This window comes from Phascolarctos cinereus, unplaced genomic scaffold (assembly GCF_003287225.1).
Source record: "Phascolarctos cinereus isolate Bilbo 61053 unplaced genomic scaffold, phaCin_HiC Scaffold_726;HRSCAF=1367, whole genome shotgun sequence".
Classification (NCBI taxonomy): domain Eukaryota; kingdom Metazoa; phylum Chordata; class Mammalia; order Diprotodontia; family Phascolarctidae; genus Phascolarctos; species Phascolarctos cinereus.
The window spans coordinates 385,572,814-385,593,482 of NW_027556098.1; the positions used below are offsets into that span (position 1 = coordinate 385,572,814).

The 20,669-nt window shown below is 47.2% G+C and overlaps 1 protein-coding gene across 7 annotated transcripts in view; it reads right to left on the bottom strand.

Annotated features, from left to right (window-relative positions):
• Positions 1-13,678, bottom strand: part of PLEKHM2 (pleckstrin homology and RUN domain containing M2) — a 63,253-nt gene extending 49,575 nt beyond the window's left edge. For 4 of the 7 annotated variants that reach the window (XR_013482545.1, XR_013482546.1, XM_078145668.1 and 1 more), the window contains exon 1: positions 13,532-13,677. Coding sequence is in view for 2 of the 7 variants with exons in the window: in XM_078145668.1 (XP_078001794.1) it covers positions 13,532-13,591 (60 nt within the window). In the remaining 5 variants the exon portion in view is untranslated. Of the gene's footprint in view, positions 1-13,531 lie in introns of all 7 variants that reach the window. The other 3 variants (XR_013482548.1, XR_013482543.1, XR_013482547.1) reach the window with 2 other exon arrangements.
• Positions 13,679-20,669: the final 6,991 nt, after the last annotated feature.

Consider the following 20,669-nt stretch of genomic DNA (forward strand, 5'->3'; position numbering starts at 1 on the left):
TTGTAGCCACGGGTGAGAGTTGGGCAGTGGTGGTGTTCCTCTTCATTTTCAAAGAGGATCAACGACTTATGTGTGAAATGGATTTAAGTGAGGCAGAGTTGTTCAATCATCAGCATCACTCTCTCTTCCAGAATCATCAAAGTCCAGTGGCAAGAAAAAAGTCAGGATGGGAAGAGTTGGGTAAAGGTGAACATCAAAGGTGGATGAGCAGCTCTGAAAAGAGCTCAGCAGCCCCTCACACCAGAGGTGCTAGCCCTCCCTGAACATCCCAAACATCCCCTGGCACACTATAGTTGTTCAGTCATGTCCAACTCTTTGTGATTCCCACTGAGTGGGCTTTCTTGGCAAAGATACTGGAGTGGTCTGCCATTTCCTCACTCTAGTATCTTTGCCAAGAAAACTCTCAGTGGGGTCATGGTTGAACATGACTGAAAAAGTGAGGATAACAACAGCCCCTACCTCACAGCATTGTTGTAGAGAGAGCACTATATGATGTCAGCTCTGAGGATGAGGATTCCACGCTCTTCCTTCACGGATGGGGCTGGAAGCCAGAGCTTGGCAGAAGCGCCTCACTCTGCTTTCCAAGTCCTCCCTGCTATAATATAAGTGGGATGACCAAGAGAAGGTTCCAACATTCCAATCCAGCCCATTCTTCAAAGGGCAGAAACACTCTCAGTCTGTTTTCATTTTCTCACTTTTTCCTCAGCTAGGATCTTATTTCTTAATACTCCTCTGGAAACCCAAGATCCAATAACCAGCCTGATGCCTAGAAAGCTAGATACATGAGAATGCAAGCTCCCTGAGGGTAAGGACAGCTTGTATTTCTGTACTTTGTGTTGCAGGCCCTAATTGTATTTGTGAAAATGCGAACAACCTCAAGTTTTTTCCTGTAAACAAAAAGCCTAGCTTTTTTTTTTTAACCAAGATGAATCTTTGTTTTTTTTTTTTTATCTAATGTTTTGGTATCACTTCAACCAGGTGCCTTTAATGACCCCCCTGCAGGCTGATGTCTTTCTTCTCTTGATTATCTCCAATTTACCCAGTCTGTATCTTGTTCCATACAAAGCTATTCTCCCCCATTGAGGATGAGCTCCAAGATGGCCTGTCTCCCAGGGTTGAGGGTGAAATGAGATAATGTGTAGAAAGGGGTGTATGTGTGTTAGAGCTATTATTAAAAGGGGAAGAAGGGCTTTTTGGATTAATCAGCAGTTTAAAGGTGCTGGCCCAATAGGAATGTGGAAGCACTCTGTATATATTCCAAATGCCCTCTGCTCTCCATTCTACCCTCATAAGCACCCTTCTCCTTGCACCCTTGAAAGCTAAGCCCTCCATACCTAGAATGCCCCCCACCTCTGTCCAATGTCCTTTGCACCTGTGCACCATCTCTTATTAAGAAATGTTAGGGACAATTTGGGGTATATTCTTAGCCTCTGAAGGTTGGCATGATGGATGACAATCTCCCAAGAGAGGCCAACTGCTGTAGGCACAAGAGCATTGGACCCCAAGTCAGACAACCTGGCTTCAAATAGCCCACCTCTGTTACTCCTCCTGGGTGAGCTTAGACGAGTCACTTTTCTCCCTTGGACCTGTTTATTCCTTTGGAAAATAGGAGGGTTGGGCTAGACAAGGCTTCTCCCAGCTCTGATATACTGTGTTCTAAGGCCCCTCCCAGCTCTGACATCCTGTGTTCTAAGGCCCCTCCCAGCTCTGACATCCTGTGTTCTAGGGCCCCCCAGCTCTGACATTCTCTGTTCTAAGGCCCCTCCCATCTCTGACATCCTGTGTTCTAAGGCCCCTCCCATCTCTAACATCCTGTGTTCTAAGGCCCCTCCCAGCTCTGACATCCTGTGTTCTAAGGCCCCTCCCAGCTCTGACATCCTGGTTCTAAGGGCCCCCCAGCTCTGACTTTGTCTGACATTTGGTCACGTTGGTTTCCCAGCCAACTCCAGGCATGGAGATGTCGGCAATGACTGGAGACATTCTACAATGCTGTTGCCACCAGTGTCCTGATGCAGGTCCAGATCTGTGACCTGGTGTGAACAATTCCTAGAACCTTCTCATTTCCATCAACAAAACAGAAGCGGAACGGGTTCAGGGAGTGGCTCTCCTCCGGCCGGCTCAGAGAAGTGTCCAGTACGGACGGCAGCCGGAGTCTTCCCTCCTGTCTGACAAGCCCAGCACACATGTGGGGGGGAGGTCTGGCAGCTGGAGCTTCTGCAGGAGATTTGTGGGGGGAAGGCCGGAGCAGCACCAGCCTTACAATGAAGTCTGGGGAATCCTGGGGAGTTACCTCCAACTCCCTGGGCCAGAAAGACGGCAGGAGCCTGAGCCATCCCTTATCTGCTTCCATGACAAAAGCAGCCAGGTAGCCCTCCCAGTTCTAAGGCTCTGAGCTAATTAACGATCCATTGTCCTGAACTTTTGATTGCTGCCAAATGAACTCTCTCCGAAAAACCTCCCTGCCAGGAATCAGAGTCCTAAGAGCCTTTGGAACCTGGATAACCACGGGGAGAAGGGGGGGAACGCTACAGGACGTGGCAGATACAGGGCACACCTGGCTCCCTCTTCATTGATATGGCTTTTGAAGAATGAGTCTCCAGGCCTCGGGGCTGGCCAACTTCCCCGACCACTGCCAGCACCCCCAAGCCTGGAGCTGGGGGACCAACATGGCCAAAAGCCTGGCTGATGGTGGGAGGAAAAGGACAGAGTCCATGATGCTCTGGGGGCCATGGGTTCATCCCTGGAAGTGTCAGTGATGTCACACACACACACACACACACACACACACACACACACACACACACACACACACACACACAGGCTGAGATGGGAAGTGCTCATACCTGGCTGGGAAAGGAGGGTCCTCTGTATGCCAGAGAGGCAAGAATCTCCCCCAACTGGGAAGCCTGGGGCACAAAGGCCAACCCCATGAACTTGCTCTCTCTTTTATACTAACACATGTTTTATCCCCAGATAGACCATAGGCTCCCTGAGGGCAAGCTGAGACCATTTCTTTTTCCTTATATATTCCCAAGAGCTAGTACAGTGTTTTTGATCCATAGTAAGCCCTTAATAAATGCATGTTGACTATATTCTGACCTCACTATTAGTTCCAGTTATTCTATCTCTTCAACTAACAGTATTCTTTTTTAAAATAAATTTTATTGCCCAGACATTTACTAGCTGTGTGACCCTGGGCAAGTCACTTGCCTCCCCACCAATAAAATAAATTCTATTAATGCCTTTTATCATTTCCAGATGTACCCCTCCCTAAAAATATAAGAAGATGGCATTATGTTAGGTTCTAGAGGAGCCCAGTCCTCCCCTCCCCACCCCTGACACCTCAGTAAAGTTCTAAAAATGTACCAACAGTTACAAATATTAAAGAAAACCAAAGAATATCCCCCATAAACTCCCCCATCTAGCCCAGGACTATACAAGGAGACTGTCAGAAATTTTCAGTCACAGAAGGTGAGGGGATGAAGGTGGGGGGAAGTCCTAAGTACAGGAGACAAAAGCTTCATGCTGATGCTCAACAGAAAACAGGGCCAGGGGCAGCGAGGTGGCGCAGTGGATAGAGCACCGGCCCTGGAGTCAGGAGGACCTGAGTTCAAATCTGGCCTCAGACCAAACACTTGACACTTACTAGCTGTGTGACCCTGGGCAAGTCACTTAACCCCAATTGCCTAAAAAACAAAAAAAGAAAAGAAAACAGGGCCAGCCCCATGAAGGACAATGCAGAAGCTTCCTCCCCACTCGGGCAGGAGACAAGGCCAGACTAGTGCCCAGCTCAGAGAAGGGTGGACAGGAGCCTCTTCCCTGTCCTCAGCAGGAAACAGCCTGGCCCACATTCAGCACGTGCTTGGCACATAATAGGCTCTTAATAAATGTTTATTTATTGACTGTCCAATATGCAGGCAGCCTGCTCCTGAACCACAACATGAGATAAGGTCTGGTAATTCCTGCAGGAGAAACTTAATTGAGGATCAGGCAGAGCTTACTCCAACCATATGGGTGGCTAGGTGACACAGAACATGGCTTGGAGTTAAGAAGATTCATCTTCATGAGTTCAAATCCCTACATATCAGCTGTGTGACCCTGGGCAAGTCACTTAATACTGTTGGCCTCAGTTTCCTCATCTGTAAAATGAGCTGGAGAGGAAAATGGTAACCACTCCAGTATCTTTGCCAAGAAAACCCCAAACGGGATTATGAAAAGTCAGACACAACTGAAAGGACTGAACGACAATAGGGGAAGAGAAAAGGAGAGAGAAAGGGGGAAAGATAAAGGGGGAAAGTGGAGGAAGGGAGAGAGAGACACACATAGAGACAGAGAGACTCGGGCAAGGGAGGAGTGGTGTGTGCATGCACGTGAGACACGAGGGTTCAGCTGTCTGACACTTTCTCCCAGTCTAGTAACAGCTGCAATCAATTATCACGCCTCAGCAGAGGCCAAACAGAGAGACTCCTGCTGCTCCCCATGACCCTAAAATAGCCATCAGCCCCAGAGACCCAAAAGAGAACCTTCCGTGCTAGTCTGACCTAACCAGGATTGACAGGGGATAGACAAGGGAGAGAAACCCGCGGGGGTCGGATGTTACTCCGGCAGAGGAGACGAGAATCCCAGCCCCACGGTGGGGCCCCAGGGAATGAACGTCCTCTTCTCCTCACTGACGCTCAGTAGAATGGGGAGGACGGAGAACAGGGTGTATTCCATTCCTCAACCTTGTTATGAAGCAAAGTTACCAACAATAATTTGGTGATGACTTTTCTCTGAGAGGCGCCTTGAGTTGGGGGAGTGTCAGGGTAGCGTCAGGGCCCTTGAGTAAAGAAGACCAGGCTTTCCATCCCATCTCTGACAAGTGATGGAAGACTATAAGGTACAGAAGATGTAGTGCTATAGATCATCAGTGGAGGAAGTTTCTACGCTGGGACTTCCCCTATATTGATGAAATCACAGGTCTGTATGTGCATTTATAAACCTAGGTGATGGAGACAGAGGGAGACACAGATAGATCCAGATATGGAGATGGAGGGATAGAGACAGAGATCCAAACAGAGAGACAGAGAGAGGAAAAGATAAAGCGATAGGTTCAGATATAGAAATGAAAGGATAGAGCCAGACAGAGAGAGTTCTAGATATGGAGACAGAGGGAAAGAGACAGAGATAGAAAAAGAGATGGATCCAGACAGAGAGATGGAGGGAGACAGAGATAAAGATATGGAGATGGAAGGATAGAGACAGAGAGAGATGCAGAGGTAGAGACAGATCCAGACCTGCCCATACCAACCACCCTGATGGAGCGTGCTCTCCAAACAGCATCCCAGGGCTCACTGCTTTCCTGGGAAGGAAAGGACCTCTAGATATCTTCAGTCCTATGCATACCACCAAGCATACACTCTCCTTGATTTTTGGGTTTTCCCTTTCTCTGGTATATCTGAGATCAACGCCTTGGACCAGTATGAAGAAAGAGAGAGCAACAGAAAATTGTGGCATATACATTGGTTTTGTCTATAAAAAAAATCAATGAAAACAACAACCCTCTGTTCAAAACGGGTCATAGCAGCTTCATAGCTAGACACCCCTCAAAAAAAAAAAAACCCAACCCTAATGGGAAGTAGTCTCTTTGTCCAACAGAAGCAGAACAGTTTTACATAAACTGTAAACTGTTAACATAATAGAACCAAACCATACTACTAAGACTGTGTATGACGAATACAAAGAAATCTAGAAAGCACTTGATGAAATACTGCAAAGCGAGGAAAAAAAACCAGAAGAATGCAGGCCACCCTCATAGCGACCACAAGAAGTGGGAGAAAGAATGAACAGATGAATGGAGGATCAGAGGCAGTGAGCAGGGAAAAAAAAATCACCATGCTTGATGTGTGGAAATGATTTGTTTAATTGTATCTGATGAGGAGGCTTAATAAAACATTAAAAAACAGTTTCAAGCTGAGACAGAAAGGCTCTCCCCTAGGAAAAGATCAGCTGGGTTATTAATCAAATCACACTCTGGACCAATAGCTAACAACAGTTCAGTTTGAGGACAGCTGTTTTTTGCCCATTCTGACTCAAGGATTTGGATTCCAAACTGAAAATGAAAAGTCTAGCAGGAGCTGTGTCTCTGTTGAAGGAAAGTGTTGTTTTGTTTTTAATATTTTTTAAAAGAGTAATCAAGTATTTTAGTTTGAAAATAGCAGGAGATTAGCTTGCAAATCCCCATGGGTGCTTGCATACCTCATGCAAGTTATACACAAACCTACTCTTCCATCCCTACCTCCTCTTATCTACCCCTCCTACCGCTAATCAGCTCAGTATCCAGACCGTGGTCTACTCACTCTCTCCGCAGTATTAAAACCCAAAGGTCCTCAGATATGGAAAGAAGCTTAGGGATAGAGTCCAAAGCCTTCCTTCATGAGATGACCTGGACCCTCATTTGACAAACAGGGATACCGAGGCCCAGAGAGGACACTATGGCTCCCAGTTCTCAGTTAAATGATATTTTCACTTGGGTATTCCTCTCCTCTCATCTTTAAGGCCTTCCTCTCCCCTTCTCCCCTACCTAAAAAAATCCATTTCCAGTCCCACCCCTCCATGAAGCCAATCCCTTGGTTAATTATTTTTTTTTGGTGCTGTCCTTTCTCCTCACTGGACTATCAATTCCTTGAGAGCTGGGACCACAGTCACATCCTTAACTTCTTTATATTCCCACTGGCTCACATCCATACAACTGAGTCATTTTTCAGTCATGTCCGACTCTTTGTGACCCCATTTAGGGTTTTCTTGGCAAAGGTACAGGAGTAACAGTTTGCCATTTCCTTCTCCAGCTCATTTTACAGATGAGGAAACTGAGGCAAACAGGGTTCATGACTTGCCCAGGGTCACACAGCTAGGAAGTGACTGGGGCCAGATCTGAACTCAGGGAGATAAGTCTTCCTGACTGCAAGCCTGATGCTCCATCCACCCTGCCACTAAATCAAATTGAATGTGGCCTCCCCTCATCTCAGCTATTGCTTCATCCCTGTCCAAGATACTAGAGATGGTCTTCGGAGACCACACTTCTCTTGAATTGTTATCATACCTGCAACCTCAAGCTGCACCTGTGAGATCTCTGCTGGCATTTTGGCTTTGAGAACATATGGAAATTGCTTCTGTTTTTTAACACTTCAAATCTGAGTCAAAAGCTCTGACCTCTCAGTTCCTTTTCTAATGAATCCACCACATGCCTCTGAGTCAGGAGGGGACACAGGCTTAAGTCAAGGCAGTGATGACAAGCTTCTCCCCGTCTCACTGGGGTACTCACCTCCAGGAACTCCAAGCCTGGCAAACACAATTACAAAGCTAACACAGGGCCAGGGGTCCTAAAGTGGGAATCTCCTCATTTTCCAGACAAGGTTACTGAGGCCCAGAGAGCCCAACGTCACACAGCTGGGATCAGAACTGGGGACTTCCACATCCTAACAATCACATCCCCATCTGGATCATATCTTTCTTCCTAGAAACCCAAACCATATCACCTGCATCCTTCTCCTCCACATAACATCCCTATAAAAGAGGAAAAGAGGATTAAGCCCATTCTATGAGCGTACAAGGAGAATTCAGACAGACAGCTGGCATTTATTAAGCACCTGCTATATGCCAAGCACTGTGCCAGGCACAGGTCATACAAAGAACATCAAAAGACAGGACCTGCTTTCAAGGAGCTTACAGTCTCATGGGGCAGACAACTACATACAAACAAGAGATTGCCAGGATAATCTGGAGATAATCTAAGGGGGAAGGCACTCGCATTCTGGAGGACTTGGGAAAGGCTTCTTCTAGAAGGGGAGACTTTGGCCAAGACTTGAAGGAACGTAGGGAAAGCCAGGAGGAGGAGGAGAGGAGGAAGACAGGAGGAGAAAGAGGAGAGGAAGGGGAGGAGAAGAAGGAGAGGAAGGAGAGGAGGAGAAAAGGAAGGAAAGGTGGAGGAGGAGAAGGAGAGGAAGAGGAGAAGAGGAAGAGGAGAGGAGGAAGAGGAGAGGAGGAAGAGAGAAGGAGGAGGAGAGGAGGGGAGGAGAAGGAGAGGAAGAAGGAGGAGAAAAGGAAGGAAAGGTGGTGGAGGAGAGGAAGAAGAGAAGGAGGAGAGGAAGGAAAGGTGGAGGAGGAGAAGGAGAGGAAGGGGAGAGGAGGAAGAGAGAAGGAGGAGGAGAGGAGAAGGTGGAGAGGAAGAGGAGGAAAAGAGGAAGGAAAGGAAGGAAAGGTGGAGGAGGAGAGAAGGAGAAGAGGAGGAGGAGAGGAAGGAGGAGGAGAGGAAGGAAGAAAAAAGGTGGAAGAGGAGAGGAAAAGGAGCAGGAGAAGAGGAGGAAGAGAAGGAGAGGAGGAGAGGAAGAGAGGAAGAGGAGAGGAAGGAGAGGAGAAGATGGAGAGGAAGAGGAGGAAAAGAGGAAAGAGAGGAGGGGGAGAGGTAAAAGAGGAGTAGGGGGAGGAGAAGGGAGAGAGTTTCAGAAGGAGGGGGTAAAGCAACTTTCCTGAAGTCATGAAATTCGAGGGAGCTCTGGGAACAAACAGTGGGAGCCCAAGATTCCAGGGCCTCCTCCAGTCACCAAATTGATGTTCTCATCTGATGGAGGCAACTCCACTGAGACTTCTCTGATGCCTCTTTTCAACACAGCAAACACGTATTAAGCACCAACTGTGTGCTGGGCCCTGCAGGCCATCCAAAACGTAGATAAGGTGGGCATCCCTGTCCTCATGGAGCCCACAGTCTAGTTTAGGGCATCATCAGGTTGTAACACAGAAGTCATTGAGTCTGACCCCTTCCATTTTACAAATGAAAAGAATACAATCAGCCCAGGTAGGGTCTGACTGAAGCAGAGTAGGAGTTAGAAACCTTTCAGGCACTGGCGTGGTACAGAAGAAACAAGCATTGGCTTTGGAGTCCTGGGTTCAAATTCCACCTCTTAGATTTATTACACTTATCTCTTAAGTTCCCTGGGCCTCAGTTTCCTCACTAGCAAAATGGAAGAGCCAGGCTAGATGACCTGTGGATGGTCCCCTCCAACTCCAGATCCTGAAATTTAATCATCATTTACCTCCAAGAGGGACATATAACAGCTGATGCAGCCCAGATGGGCAACGATGATTAAGCACCTCTGGTGTCAATAATTCAAACAATCAATAAGCATTTATCAAGTACCTACGATGTACCGAGAACTGTACTGGGAATACAAAAACCAAAACATGAAACAGTCCCTGCCCCCAGCAAGCTTACATTCGGTAGGGAGGTGGGAGGCAGACAGCACAGTCAGACAAAGCTGGCGAGCACAGGCTCTATGCTCAGCCCTAGGCACAATGATACCCCTGCTTTCGGGAGCACATACCACCTCTCCATCTCTGCTTTGCTCCCATTCTCTAAACAGTAGCAACAGCAGCCCACAGAGCGGGCTTTCTTAAACAGACGGTAGCGGAGCCCCACGTCTCAGAAAAGAGACCCAGGCCTTCAGGTACCTGGGACAACGCCTGTCTCCAAAGGATGGTCTAGGCTAGGGGAAGTAACGCTGGGCCTGGAGTCAAGTGGATGTGGGTTTGAATCCTTCCTCACAGACTTGCTACCCATGTGACTCTGAGCGGGCCATTTCACCTCTCGGAACCTCAGTTTCTCCATCTGCAAAACGGGGTAGTCACAGCCCAACAACCGCATTATCTGCACCTAGTCAGCACAGCACAGTGGAAAGAGTAAGAGCAGGATTCAAATCGTGCACCTGCCATTTAATACAGCTGATTACAAATTTAATAAATTTAGTTTATTATTTATCTATTAATATATTATTTATTATAAATTTAATAAAGTTAATGCCATTTAATAGAGCTAATTATAAATAATCATAATAACTAACACTTATATAGCACCACGCCAGACATTGTACTAACTACTTTACAAATATTATCTTATTTGACCCTCACAATAACCCTGGGAGGTAAGGACTATTATTATCCCTATTTTACAGTTGAGGGAACTAAGGCAAACAGAGGTTAAGTGACTTGTCCAGGGACACACAGCTGGTAAGTGTCTGAAGCTGGATTTGAACTCAGGTCTTCCTGACCCAGGCCAGGTGTTCTATCCATTTCCCCACCTGGCTATAGTCACTTATGTGACTTTAGGCAAGTTATCTCGTCTCTATAAGTCTCAGTTTCCCCATCTGTAAAATCAAGGGGTAGGGCTAGACGGTTTCTAGGGTTTTTTTCGGCTCTAGATTTTGTTACGATCCCATGATCCCAGGGTTGTCCAGGAGGTCAAATGACATGATAATGGTAAAGCACTTTGCAAAACCTAAAGCATTTTATAAATGTTGGCTATTGTTGTCAGTATACACCTGACCAGATGGCCAAGATAGTTGCTGGAGGAAGCCTGCATGTTGCCTGATGGTCTCACTGGGCAACATTCTTACATAACCTATTTTATGGGCTCACGGCATTTTAGACTGAGAACTGGAAGGGACCTCAGAAGGTCATCTGGTCCAACCCATTTGGTTTTTTTTTTCCAGATAAGGAAACTGAGGCACAAGGAAGGTGAGGGAATCGGCTGGAGTAAGAGCCAGGATCCGCACCCATGTCTTGGGCCTCCAGAATCAGGCCATCGCCTTCCTTTCCATCACGTCTTTATGGGTGACGTCCTCCTACCAACCCCCATGACTCCAAACACATATTAGAAACGATTGACAAACTTCCTGACCTCCCGGAATGCTGCCATTACTGGCATAGATAAGATCAGAAAAGTCAGCAGTCCATCTTTCTCTTCTATTCAAAAGATTTATTGCTTTTAACAGAGTGCTTTGTTCCTTCAGCCTTTCCTGGGTAAGCAAAAATCAGGCACCGTTATCAAAACCAGGCATCACATTTAGTCCTGCTCAGGGGCAAAACAAAACAAAAAACAACACGGAACATCCAGGTTGGAAGGGACCCAGGGGTCACCTCGTACAGGCTGGACCTACAGAAAACAATCATCATAAGAACCATCAAATGGATCGGTCATCTCAGTGACGCTGGGTCCCTTCATCCTATAGTGCAGATCCCAACCCACCCAGACCAGCCAACCTGGCTGGACACTGGCCCACATCTCCCCTCAAGCTCACCAGGAGAAGCCCTGCCCAGTAGTAAAAGGCTCAATCCTTTACTCCTTTGTAAGCCTGTGAGGCCCAGGCTGTCATGTTCCCTATTTTACAGATAAAGAAACTGAGTCTCAGAGAGGTGAAATGCTTTGCCACCTGGGTCACAGGGTCAGCAAGAGTCCTGAGGGCAGAGTCTTCCTGACTTCTTGAAACAGTCTGCCTTAATCTCCTGGACAACAGGAACTAAAAGACCACAGAAGAGGAGCAACCCCACCTCCCCTCCTGGGGCAGCCAACCACTCCAGGCTCTCCCCACTGAGGTCGAGCAGGATGAGGCTAATCTCACCAGTAAAATAACAACAACAACAATTATGACTGTAATAGTAACAGCAATGTTAACGATGGTCATCATCATCATAATAGAAGGGAATAAACATTTATATAGCACCTACTACATACCAGGCACAATACTGATAAGGATAACAGAAGGGAAGGGAATAAGCATGTATATAGCACCTACTATGTACCAGGCACAATACTGATAAGGATAATAGAAGGGAAGGGAATAAGCATGTATATAGCACCTACTACGTACCAGGCACAATACTGATAAGGATAATAGAAGGGAAGGGAATAAGCATGTATATAGCACCTACTACATACCAGGCACAATACTAATAAGGATAACAGAAGGGAAGGGAATAAGCATGTATATAGCACCTACTACATACCAGGCTTAGGCAGGATTTGAACTCAGGTCTTCCTGACTCAAGGCCCAGTGCTCTCTATCCATTGTGTCAGCTAGCTGCCTCAATAATAATCAATATTTTTATTTATAAGAATAAATAATATCATTATGAATAAATAAAAAATGACAACAACTAGCATTTCTACAGCATTTTAAGTTTTGCAAAGCACTTCCCATAGGTTATCTCACTGGATAACCTCACAACTACCCTGGAAGCTAAGTACTACTGGTAACCCATTTCACAGATGAAGAAACTGAGCGTATACTTTTAAAAGTGAAACTTGACAAGACTATTAATACTGATAGTTCATTCTGAAATCAACTTTTTAAGAACAGAAATCCCAGTTTTCTCTGACGGTTAAATTTTCAAGTGATTTATTTAAATTCGGGCTAGAGTGAAAGGAAGAATACACCCTGTCTAAAAGAAGCACGTTCAGTTCTCTTCCTCCTCCAGTCAGAGATTCAAACCTAGCAGAAGCCATTCTGTCTGACCAACCTCACTTTACAAATGAGCAATCAGAGGTGTCAGGGGCAGAACCCAAGGCCCCACCACCCATCCAGGGCATTTCCCCTGGCACCAAGATGCTGGGTGTTCCTGCACGCCCGGCACTTGGGGCTGAGAAAAAATGGGTCATTTGGCTGGCTCCCTCTCTTCTCCACCAGCCCCTTCCTCAGCTTCAATTCCTTAATTAGTGGGGCTGTCACCAAATCTGGAGAAGGTTGATGGAGACCCTGGGAAGAAGTCCACCCTTCTGATACAAGCTCCACCAACTGCCATTCTCCAGCCTGGGGCATTCGCAGCTGAACTAAAGCCAGCTGGCCCTCTGGGACCCTTTTCCAGGCAGCCTACTCCATCCCCCAACCAGCTATGACCATAAACGTTCTAGCTGGAAACAGGAGGAGGAAAAAGAAAAGAAAAGGGTGCTTCTAATTAAAACTCTTCCCCAAGAAGGGCTCCGCTGGTTGGTCACACCCCAAAGAATGTCCTAAAATATACCCGAGAGGCAAATAGCCCTGAGCCATTTCAGCAAGGTGAATTTAGGGAAGTCCCATCAGAGCAGAGCAGCAGCGGGATGAGAAGGGGGGGGGGCCCTCTGACTTGTCACTGAAGCCAAGAGTCCTTCCAGACTCCACCACCCTAGAAACCACAGGGTCCCCAAAAAGGGCACCCACGGCGGATGGGGTCCCGAGCTTGGGAAGGGCTTGACAGGGGGCAGGGGCAGGTCTTGTCAGTCATCCCCACTGAGCCAAGGCAAGGCACCTGAACCTAAGGGGAGACCAGGCCGGGTGGGGTGGGTGACCCGTCTGTCCCCCGGAGCTGTCATTTCAACACTGCGAAGACGCTGATCTGAACTCCGCTCTTTCAAGAGCCAATGGGATCCGGGGGGCTCAGGTGAGTCTGCTCCCCTCTAGGCCACAGCCCAGGTGGGGGTGGGGGGCTGGGAAGGGGGGACGGAGGCGGAGCCAGCCCCTCCCGCCCCCCGCCCCAGCTGGCTGAAGGGGACAGGGTGATGTCATTGGGCAGGAGAAGCGTTTGGGGCTGGAGGTGGGGCGAGGCTCCCCCAGGAACTTCTTGGGGGATGCAGGGGGGGCCCGGCAGGACCCGGGGCTCGCCAGGCTCGACGGAGAGGGCAGGGGGTTGGCGTTGGGGGGTCGCACCGCGGGGGCCCCGACGGCTGGGTGGGGGGCGCGCTTACCTTCTTCACCGACAGAGAGATGTTCTCCAGGATGCGGTCCTTCACCTCGCCGGGCTCCATGGTGCCGGAGGCGCTGCCGGTGCCCGGACCGGGGCCGCCGCCGCCGCCGCCGACGCCGCGCCGTCTCCTCCCGCGCCGGGCCGCCCCCGCCGCCAACCGCTCCGGCTCCGGCTCCCGCTGCCTCCAGCCGCCGCCCGGGGGCTCCGTGGTGGCGGCTCCGAGCGGCCGCCCCGCGCCGCCCTGCGCTGCTGCGTGCGCCGCCCGCGCCCCGGGCCCGGGGCTCCGCGCAGGCGGTTCGTGGGAGCGGGCCGGGCCGGGAGAGAGGGCAGGCGCGGCGGCCGCGGCGGCGGCGGGGGAGGAGCCGCGCCGGGCGGCAGGAACTGATGTCAGGAGAGCGGCGGCTCGGCTCCGCCCCGCCTGCCCGGGACCGGACCGCGCGACCCGGGACCGCGACGTGACCGGGGGGCTCCTGGAGCCACTCCCCGAGGGTGGGAGCTTCCTTCCTGGGACCCTCAGCCCCGGACACTCGGGCCCCCTAGACCTCTCCCGGGACCTGGGGGCTCCCACTCCTCTAGTCTGTCTGGGACCCCAGCTCCCTTCCTGGGAGCTTTCTGACACTTGGGGCCCCTTGGTCCTCTCCTGGGACCCTCAGCCTCGGATATTCGGGCCCCTTAGACCTGCTCCCGGGACCTTGGGGCTCCCACTCTCCCTAGGGACTGCCTAGGGACCCCCAGCTTCGCACCTGGGACCCCTCGAGCCTTCGATCCCACCGGCTCCCTGGACACTGTGACCTTCCTGGCTCTCTTAGCACCCGCCCAACACGTCCGCCTCTCCAGTCCGCAGGACACTACAAACTCCCTGTTCCCAGCTGCCCCTTTGGTGCTGCTCCTGGGACACTGACCTTCCAGGTCCCCTTAGTCGTTTCCCCAGGGACACCTTGGCCTTCCTGCTCCTCAACTCAAATCCTGGGACCCCAACCCCTCTCGCTCATCCCATGGCTTTTCCTGGCCTCGTAGCCCTGCTAGGCGTCCCCTCCCCAACCCCACCCCTGCTTTTTCTCTCCGGACACTCTGACCTCCCAGTCCCCATTGACCCGCACCGTCCTCCTAGGGACACTCCCACCTTCCTGGCTCTCTTAGCACTTGTCTAGGGATTCTCTGACTCTTCCGCTCCTTTCCCAGGCCTTCTGCTCTTCCCCTGAATTCGGTCACCTCCCCCTTTGGAGACTGAAGCCCCCTCTCACATCCTCTCTGTTAGCTTGGACAGTTCCCTAAGCTTACTTCCTGGATCCCCTCCTCAGTCTTGTTCCTGAGATCCTTACACAGTCTGTCCTCACCCCCTCCCCCATTTCACTTTTGGTATTCTCCAAACCCATTAGTTGGTCTCCCAGGACTCTGCTCAGCCCCACTGAAGACACTCTGCCTCCTCAGCACTTTTAGACTCCAACCCAAGTGTCGTCCCCCCCCCCAGGTTGCTTTACTTTCTGTAACTCTAATTAATGATTGATAGCATTTTTTAATATGCTTGTTGATAACTTGGATCTCTCCTTTGAAAATTTCCTTTTTTGAGCAATGGAATGCCTAATACTCTTTCAAGGACACCTTGCTGCTCTAGCCCCTCGATCCCCCCTCAGCAATACTTAACCCCTCTGGTAGTACTATTCCTATCTAACACCAGCCCTTGCTAACTCCTCACCTGAGACAACCACTCACCTAGGACGAAATAATAATGATACTTATGTAATGCCCTCCTCACAACAATGCTTGGAGGTAGGTAGTCCAAGTATTATTATACCCATTTTACAGATGAGTAAGCAGGATCAGAGAAGTGAAGGTCACATAGCTACCAAATGTCTCAGGCAAAATTCCAACCCAGGTCTCTTGACTTAATCCAGCTTGCCTGCCCACAGTGTGTCAGAGCATGCCCACCTCACTCCCCATTAGTTTCCAAAAGAAGGGTGCTAGAAAATTTCATGATTTAGGCAGCAGGAGGACTTTAGGGAAATGGAAGAGAGATGCTAGAATAGGCATTCTCACAGAGATTATTATTTCAGGATTAAGGTCATCTATAGCATAGTTGGGGCTCCTCCTCTGTTCATTTTCTACCATACTTTATTTTTGTTAGGCAATGGGGTTAAGTGACTTGCCTGGGGTTACACAGCTAGTGTTATGTGTCTCAGGCTGGATTTGAACTCAGGTCCTCCTGAATCCAGGGTCGGTGTTCTATCCACTGTGCCACCTAGCTGCCCTCTACCATACTTTAAAGCTCAACTCAAATGCCACCTCCAGGAAGCCTTCCCTGATTCTCCCTCCTATGCAACCCCAATGCCTTCCCTCAGCCCCTCTATGGCACTTTATTTTGTAAATCTCTAATACACTTCTCATGTAATAGTGGATGACTGTCATCTCTCTGCTTCATCCCTTTGATTCCTTAAGGACAGGAGCCATGTCTTAAATAACTTGGTATTTCCCCAGCACCTAGCATGGTCTTCTGCAGTCAGGCTGTATATCGTATTGAAATTTTTTATTTCATTTCGTCTACCTGACCTTCAGTTTCCTCATCTGCAGAGCAGGAATAGGATACTTCATGGGGCTGTTGTGGAGAAAACACTTTGAAAACTTTCAACCACTACATTTGATTTCATTGGACCTGATCTGCTACTTCATTGGTATAAAGTACTTAGCACAGTGCCTGGCACATAGTAGGTGCCTAATTAATGCTGACTGATTAATTGTTATGGGAAATTCCCACTGGGGAAACTCTCCCCTTGTACCAATGCAGCTCAGCACCTGCTTTGCAATTTAGGGTCTTAGGGAGTTTTCTGGGTCAACTGAGAGCTACGTGACTTGCCCAGGGTGAAATTGCCAGCATATATTGTTGAGTCATGTCTGACTCTTCATGACCCCATTTGGGGTTTTCTTGGCAGAGATACTGGAGTGGTCGGCCATTTCCTTCTCCAGCTCATTTTACAGATAAGGAAACTGAGGCAAACAGAGTGAAGTGACTTGCCCAGGGTCACACAGCTAATGTGTCTGAGGCCAGATTTGAACTCAGGTTGTCTTCTTGACTCTAGGCCCAGCGCTCTATCCACTAGCTGCCTCATCGGAGGCAACACTTGAACACAGGTCTTCTAACTCCAAGGCTGGCTTTTTACCGTTATACTACATTATATACCCATTATACTACATTGCCTTTCAAATCACAAAACACACAGCCAGCTATCTAAAGAGGCCCTGACATCTAAGTCTACTTAAAGAGCTTGGCTAACAGCCTCAGCCTATCAAGTGGTGCACCCTCTTCTCTCACTCCACCTAAGCCTACAGTGGTAACCACAGGCCTGAACTCATTCAAAGTGATTCTTGATCTGAAGGAACAGCCTTTCTGCCCAAAGGTAAAGAGGCATTTGTGAGGATAGACGAGTTACTTGGGGTTGGAAGGCACAGCTCCCTCTCAAAGCTTGATCACACTGGGCAACAACACCCAAGCTTCCACTAGCATCAGGCTGCTTTGGACCAAGTGGGAATGGCTATACATCCGTTACCACATAAGGAATGCTGAAGAGGAAGAATTCAGAAACACCTAGAAAGTCTTAAATGAACTGATGCAAATTGAATTAAGTAGATCCACTATGACTTAAACCACAGAAACAACTAAACTCAATATTATGTAATTATGATGACCAAGCTTCTCTCCAAAGAAAAAGTTACTGAATTTTGCAGAAATATGAAGAAAAGATTCCTACCCAACTAGCTTCCTTTGCCTAGTCCTTTGTAGAGGTATATGCAAGTATGGAATATTGAGTATAAATGTCAGCTTTTTTCCAATTAGTTTATTGGTTTTGTTAATTTTTTTTCTCTTCTGTTTAAAAAAAAATCCATGCTAGGAGGGATGACCCTATTGGGAGCAGGATTTAGAAGAAAATCTAGGTGATGTAAAAACAAGAGATATCAATAAAATGTAAAAGAAAGAAAAAGGAAAGATGAGAAAACATACCTCTGCCTCCCTTCTTGGCAAAGGTGGGTATATACAGTATCAAATTTGGTTGAAAGATTGGCTAGTTTTGCGAAAATCCTTTTGCTGTTCTCATTTATTCTGTAACAAGGGATGCCTTTCTGGATGTGGAAGGGAATTATTTGGAAATATGAGAAATGTATTATAAAAAAACAAAACATCAAAAACATTTACGTTCTCCTTAAAAGTTGGGGAGAGGGGGATGGCTGTCATCACAGGGCACAAAATGATACTGAGCAGAGGCTGTTGGGAAATCCTAATATTAGAAGCAGCTGGAAATGGGACACTGAAACCTACTCCTCTGGCATGGGCTTGTCGTGCTTCAGATCATGTGAAGTGGGGATGGGGGCAGGCACAGAGGGCATGGGACGGTGAGTCAAGAGTCTCCATGAATCAAAATTCCTTAACCGCCTCACACCGGAGCCTTAGACAAACCATAGCCTCCAATTCCAGGGAGGGTAAGAGTTCTTTTTCATTATCTGGTTGCAAAAATCTTGTAAAATTAAAACAAGGAAAATACTAGTAGTAGAATACCTTATTCATAAGGGAAAGGGGTATGTGTGTGTGTATGTGTGTGAGAGACAGAGAGAGAGAGAAGACAGAGAAGAGAGAGAGAGAGGAGAGAGAGAAAGGACAGAGAGACAGAGAGACCATGTAAGTAGGTGAAGGCAGAAGGGAAGAATATTGCCCAGCCACTGTAATTCAACTGAGAAGAAAAAAAAAGGGGAAGATGATCTGAAAGTTGATGAGGTTTCTAACTTCAAACTCAAGACAAAAAACGTCCGTGGTATTTCCAGAATGGGTAACTATTTCCTCAGCTGTTGCTTGAACTCAAGAGTTTACTTTTCCATCTGGAGACAGCAAAGGGCACATACTTTTTTTTTACCCATTGCCAAAACAACATTAACCAGGTTCTCACAGCTGTTCCAGAATGTAGGGGTGATGGTGATGATTATAACAATAATAACGAGCGTAATAACAATGATAATAGTGGTCATGATGGCTGGTGGCGCAGTGGATAGAGGACTGGGATAGGATTCAGGAAGACCTAAATTTAGATCAGGCCTCAGACAAGCACTAGCTGTGTGATCCTGGGCAAGTCACCCTGTTCGCCTCGGTTTCCTCATCTGTAAAATGAGCTGGAGAAGAAATGGCAAATCACTCCAGCATTTTGCTGAAAAAACCCCATGGACAGTATGATCCACAGGGTCTCGAAGAGTTGGACGTGACTGAACAACAAATTTGAATCTCACAGCCCTGTGAAAAACTACTGATCTGATCTCAATTTTATAGATGAGAAAATGGAGGCACAGGCAGATTAATCAAGCAAGAAGCATTGATTCAGCCCCTACAATGTACTGGACACTGCACTGGGCACAGGAGATGCACCTCCCCCCCATTACATTTTAGGGGTGGGAAAGGACAGCATATATACATATGAATAAATACAAAATTTAAACAAATAAATAAAAGGTAATTTTTGAGCAGAGGGTGGGAAAGGGGTATTAGGAAAGGCCTAATGAAGGACAGGGATTTTGAATGAGTCTAGAAGGCTTAGGATTCTTTTTCTTTTTTTCTTTAAATTTTCATTTTCAGTTCCAAATACCCCCCCCACCCCTTCCCCACACATTGAGAAGGCAAGAATATAATGCCCATTCTATATATGAAATCATGCAAAACATATTTCCACATTAGTCATATGCAGGGGAAAAAGCAAGAAAAATAAAGGAAGTGAAAAAAAGTGTGCTTCAATCTGCACTCAGAGTTCATCAGTTCTCTCTCATTGGAGGTGGATAGCATTGTCTTAGATAATTGTATTGATCTAAATAGCTGTCATTCAGAGTTAATTGTCATTACAGTATAGCTGTTACTGTGCACACTGTTCTCCCGATGCTGATCATTTCATTTCACATCAGTTCATGTAAGTCTTTCCAGGTTTTTCTGAGAGCATCCTGCTTGTCATTTCTTATAACACAACAATATTCCATCACAATCATATGCTACCACTTGTTCAGCCATCCTCTAATTGATGGGCATCCCCTCAATTTCCAATTCTTTGCCACCACAAAAAAAGCTGCTATAAATATTTTTGTACAAATAGGTCCTTTTCCTTTTCAAAATTTCTTTGGGATGCAGACCTAGTAGTGCTATTGCTAGATCAAAGGGTATGCAGTTTTATAGCCCTTTGGGCATAGTTCCAAATTGCTCTCCAGAACGACTGGATCAGTTCGCAACTCCACCAAGAGAGCATTAATGTCCCAATTTTCCCATAGCCTCTCCAACATTCATCATTTTCCTTTTTGGTCATATTGGCCAATCTGATAGGCGTGAGGTGGTACTTGGGAGATGTTTTAATCTGCATTTCTCTAATCGATAATGACTTAGAGTACTTTTTCATATGACTATAAATAGCTTTAATTTCATCATCTGAAAACTGCCTGTTCATATTCATGGACCATTTATCAATTGGGGAATGACTTGTATCCTTATAAATTTGCCTCAGTTCTCTACATATTTTAGAAATGAGGTCTTTATCAGATACTTGCTGTAAAGATTTTCCCCCAGCTTTCTGTTTTCCTTCTAATATTGGTTGCATTGGTTTTGTTTGCACAAATGTAATCAAAATCATCCATTTTATACCCTGTAATGCTCTCTGCCTCTTGTTTGGTCCTAAATTCTTCCCTTCTCCATAGATCTGACAGGTATGCTATTCCAAGCTTTCCTAATTTGCTTATGGTATTACCCTATATGCCTAAATCATGTACCCATTTTGACCTTATCTTGGTATCTGGTATAAAATGTTGGTCTATGCCCAGTTTCTGCCAAACTGCTTTCCAGTTTTCCCAGCAGTTTTTGTCAAATAATGAGTTCTTGTCCCCAAAGCTTGGCTCTTTGGGCTTAGCAAACATTAGATTACCATGGTCATTTACTCCTGTGTATTGTGTATGTACTCCATTTCACTGATTTGTTGCTCTATTTCTTAGCCAATACCAGATTGTTTTGATGATTGTTGCTTTATAATACAGTTTGAGATCTGGTACAGCTAGACCACTTCCTTCACATTTATTTTCATTAATTGGTATGGCATGGAATAAGTAAATTTTGTTAAGATCTGAACAATTGGAAA